Source organism: Cryptomeria japonica, chromosome 1 (genome assembly GCF_030272615.1).
Source record: "Cryptomeria japonica chromosome 1, Sugi_1.0, whole genome shotgun sequence".
Taxonomy (NCBI): Eukaryota; Viridiplantae; Streptophyta; class Pinopsida; order Cupressales; family Cupressaceae; genus Cryptomeria; species Cryptomeria japonica.
Genome location: NC_081405.1, coordinates 557,223,171 through 557,228,273, shown reverse-complemented (window position 1 = coordinate 557,228,273; position 5,103 = coordinate 557,223,171). Strand labels below are relative to the sequence as shown.

Here is a 5,103-nt window from a genome sequence, read left to right as displayed (position 1 = left end):
ATAGGAATCACCACCAGATCATTTATGAACAATCTTTGGATAAGAAGATGGGGGGCTAGCATACATCATTAGCAACCAATAAATACAACACCTAGATGAGAGAAAAACAAACCCACTTGAACACCACCAACATCAAAATGAGTTGTAGAAATGACCATAAGGACCCGTACATAGGAGTCAATCCACAAAGACAAAACAAGAAAGGCCAAAAAAAAGACAAGATACAAAAGAAAACAAACAAAGAGGAGAAGGAACCCCCTTTACCTAAAATCAAAAGGCTTAGGGAAAAGAGAAGAAACTTAGGGAAAAGAGAGCCCCTAGTGGAGTTCAACAGAGACATTACCTAGAAATAAAGAAACAAAGAAAGAGCACAACACAATAGGAAGAGCCCCCCAAAAACTCTACCCACCACTATCAACAACTCAACAAGGACTTCCACCATGAAATTTAGCCCCGCAACCATCATCAAAAACCATAATGCCCAAAAGCGGCCCATAACAATTAGAACCCAACACTCCAAACACACTACAGTCGTAGTAAGAGAAAATCCCAAAAATAGCTTGAACCCAACTACGAGATTGAACAAAAGAATATGTCATACCCCCACGGAGAAACATGTAAGTAAGAATAAGGGAGGGGAGAAAAATGGCCCCCAACCCCCAAAACCAACAAGGATCTAAAATAGAACTAGACACCACAACAAAAACATGTCCAGAATTGGGAAATGAACAAACTTTGCAAGCACTAAGCTTCAACTTGAAAAGAAAAGTATGTCAAACCCAAACCCAAATGTGGTTAAACAAGACACCAAAAGAGGCCTCCAACAAGGCAACCAATGAGACTAGAGTAGTTGTAAAACTCATTATAAAAAAAGTTGGCACTAAGCGTAACATTAGCTTTCCTCTCAATAGAGCGATGCCAGATTCATCAATTGCCCCAAACTGCATAAGGGGGAGCCATGTCGCAACAACTCTAGAAGCTCCAGCAAGAAGAAAATAAATGAACCCATTAGAAATAATAGGTGCACAAACTATACTCTCTCCCTCCCATGAATCCCCCTTATAATCTCCCCTTGCTACACCACTCCCTCCTAAAAAACTTGCTCCACCTCTCCTACCTCCCTCTCTCATTTCAAAATCATAGAATTAACTATTTAGTTAACTAACATATTATGATAAAATGTGTTCTTAAACCCTAGAAAAAGTATCGTATAAACGAGGTAGTGTTTCCTTAACTAATATCCTATGATAAAGTGTGTTCTTATTAGAGATTTTTTGAGGTTTTCCCATTTGAAGTGACTTATTCTCATATATTATCAAAGTGTTTGCAACATATTTCATATTATGTTCTTCTTTTATGCAAGTTATTTCATTACATGTATACTTTATCCTAACCTCAAGCCCACTTAACTTTCTATCCTCTTTTGCAAAACATTTAGCTTCATATAAAGCCTTGCGAATCATTCATTATAAACCCTTTTAGCTCGTCCATGATAAGTGGGAGATATTTTTGCATTGCATCACATTATGATTCTTGATAGATTAAACTTTGTAGGTTTTGAATCAAATTCATTGATCCATATTTTATAAAAGATATAAAAGCATCACCTAAATGCAATAATTGCTAAGTGAACCATTCTAAGCATTCCATAAATACAATAACTATTAAGTTGACCATTTAGACATATAATAATAAATTTGATAAGTAAACTTAATATTGAATAAATCATTGACTACTTTTTATTATAATCTTATTTTATACATTGATTCAACAAAAAGAAATATTTAAAAATATTATTTATTTTTATACTAATGAAAAATAAATTTAATAGATAAAATTATCATTAAATGAACCTTTCATACATTTATATTTATAAAAATAAATTGAGTAGGTAGAAATTTTTTAGATCAATTATTCATATGAAAAAAAAATCAAATCAAATATGAACCATCGTCATAAAATTATTATCATTTGATATACACCACATTCTTATCATAAATCGAATACTCATTAAAAAAAAAAGATGAAACCATCGTCATAAAATTATTATCATTTGATATACACCACGTTCTTATCATAAATCGAATACTCATTTAAAAAAAAAAGATGAAACCTCATGAAAAATCATGATTTGGTTGGTGTACACATCATAATTGGTTGGACGGACTCTACAGAATCCGTCCTTTAAGCTAAGGCTTGCCGACGGCTTGTGGGAAAACAGCATTTGGGGAGGCAGAACACATTGCAATGGCAGAAAGTAAACATGTAGTAATGTTCCCTTTCATGGCACAGGGCCATTTCATTCCCTTCCTCAGCTTGGCTAACGCTCTTATTTCCCGAGGCCTCACCGTCAGCTTCCTCACCACCACAGCCAATGTCTCCAAATTGCAATCCCAGGTGGTCGGATCCTCTATTCGTTTTGTTCCTCTTTCTCTCCCGCCCATCCAAGGCCTCCCCCCCTCCTGCGAAAGCACTGATACTCTTTCCCTAATCGGGAGCCAGTTGCTGTTTGTCTCTACGCACAAGCTTTCCCAGCCGTTTGAAGAATGGCTGGAGCAGATCATGGCAGAGCCCTCACAGAAGCCCGCCTGCATCATAAGCGACGTTTCCTTACCCTGGATAGCACAATCGGCTTCCAAATTTGGGATTTCGCGTGTTGTCTTTCACACCACAGGAGCCATGGGGGCTTCTCTTCTGCAATATCTCTTCACCAATCCGATCTCAGATATAATAAGTGACCGCCAAGTCATAGAGATTCGCGATCACTGTATCAATGTGAATCTGAGGCGTTCGCAGTTGCCTCCAATGTTGAGAAGCGAATTAAGCGTGTTGTTAATTTCTGTTAACCCTGGGGATGTCTCGATTCAGCAGGCCTATGGCTCGGCCAAAGAAAGCTGCGATGCAACGCTTGTCAATACTTTTGGCGAGCTCGAAGCAGAGTATGTTCGGTATTTAGAGGAATCCACGGGTAAACCCGTTTGGAGCATAGCCCATCCTCTACACAGATCCGAACATGGGGTCGACAATGAGTCGGCGTGCATCCGCTGGCTGGACACCCAAAAGCAAAACTCCGTCCTTAACGTCTCGTTTGGATCTCAGGCCTTTCTTTCGGAAGACCAAACGAAAGCACTTGCTAGAGGCATTGCAGCCAGTAAACAGCATTTCATTTGGACAATTAAAGACCCAGTTGGAAGCAACATTAATTCCTGTAACTTTCTTCCGGAGGATTTCATCGAAGAAACGAAAGACAGGGGAATGGTAATCCATGGGTGGGTGCCTCAGCTGTTGATTCTGTCACATCCTGCGACTGCGTTTTTTATGACGCACTGTGGTTGGAATTCCATATTAGAGAGTATAAGTGCTGGAGTTCCAATGGTGGTCTGGCCCATGGCGTTCGATCAATTTATAAACGCAAAATTGGTAACTGAGCAGTTGGGTCTTGGACTGCAGATCTGCGATGAATTCGATGCCATTGCCAGTAGTGATATTGTGGAAAACACAGTGAAGGCGGCCATGGCAACAAAAATTGGGGAAGATATGCGTCTGCGGGCCCTGAAAATTAAGGAATCCGTTAATGAAGCGTCCTGCAAGTCAAGCGGTACAGAAGGTTTCGTATCTTATGTCCTCAGTCTTAGCTGAACATAACCAGGAAAATATTGTGTTCAGATGTAATGCTTTGTAATCCCATTGGTTTTGGTTTTTCATAATCGTGGATTATGTTGATTGAGTTTTCCCACAACTTGGTAGTGTCTCCTTGTTCATGAAGTCATCACACGAAGATACTATTTACTACTAGATAGGGTTTATGAACGATAGTTGTAGATTTAATAACAATCAGCTCCAAGCTACGTCAGAACTCAAAGAAAGCTAATATCAAAAGAATTGGCTGTTCTTTTATCTGCAGTTTTAAACTTCTCAATCTTAACTCACACCACTCACTCATATTATTCTCTACACTAGTATTTCTTTTCTTCTCCTGTACATTCACTCCTTCACTCAGCCTCCTTCTCATGGGTGCGCCTTGTTATCTCATGGCCCACTTTGTCATTTTTTCTGCACAATATGTGCGTTACTAACTACTTCTATTCTTTCTTGTGCCTTACCCACATGGCTTCTCCTCTCTTCTATAGTGTTGCCTCTTTTCTTCTTTTAAAATATGCATTCTTTTATGCAATTGAGGCATTTAAGAAATAACTTTAGTATTCCACAATTCAATGAACAATTCTTACAAAATGTTTCAAATGCAAATAAATAACATTTTTATTTCCTTCAATTATGATCAAAATAAGCATGCCACGGATCCTTGATGATCATGGTAATTCAAATGGGTTGGACAGTATAGTATTAAGTAAGGTTTGCCATGTTTTTTTTCAAACCAAAGATAAACAAGTAAATCAAATCAAATCTTTCTTCTTTTTTTTAAGCTTGGATAAGAGGGAAAAAAAATTTAAAATAATAATTTAAGTATGTCCTAATTCACTCTATGTTGTAAAATTTTGAAAAGAAAGAAATTATATATTTTTTTAAAGATGTCCAATGTTATGTCATTAAGGAAGTGATTCAAAGGGACATTCTTACTCTTTAAGTTGGTCTTAATATTGATTAAAAATTATCGTAAAGAATAACTTAATATATTACTATTATAAGGTGCCTAAATGGGGCTCAATACAGTCTTTTGTAACTAATATTTTATCATGGAAGTTGTATTCTAAAACTAGGAGGAGAGTTACAAACTATTAAAGAAATATTTTATTGTTCTTGCAATGAATCTATAAAATAAGGGAAAAATCTCAAAGGAGAATCATGTCTCAATGTTATCGTCTTATTTTGGAGAACTTGTGTTTGAAAATTTCAGAGATGAAACCCCTTCATGACTACAAGATGCAAGGATAAAAACGTTCGAGGTATTATTGGAATTTGAAAATGGAAACACTCAAATTCTTAGTAGGCGATTCTAGCTCAAGGATTAAATTGGTGCAAATTGAAGAGTTTATCTAGATTTCAAGGTTTTAATGTTTTTTATTATTTTAGTTTGGTGTTGTGAATTTTCAATATTGTTTTATAGATGATATTCCAGATTAATTGAACGGATATTATTAAGTT

The 5,103-nt window shown here is 36.7% G+C and overlaps 1 protein-coding gene across 1 annotated transcript; it reads left to right on the top strand.

Moving 5' to 3' along the window:
• The first annotated feature begins 2,187 nt into the window (after positions 1 to 2,187).
• On the top strand, positions 2,188 to 3,739 carry LOC131074866 (UDP-glycosyltransferase 73B3-like). The gene has a single exon (XM_058011592.2). The coding sequence runs from the start codon at positions 2,248 to 2,250 to the stop codon at positions 3,637 to 3,639; it is 1,392 nt and encodes a 463-aa protein (XP_057867575.2). The 5' UTR covers positions 2,188 to 2,247; the 3' UTR covers positions 3,640 to 3,739.
• The last annotated feature ends 1,364 nt before the right edge of the window (positions 3,740 to 5,103 follow it).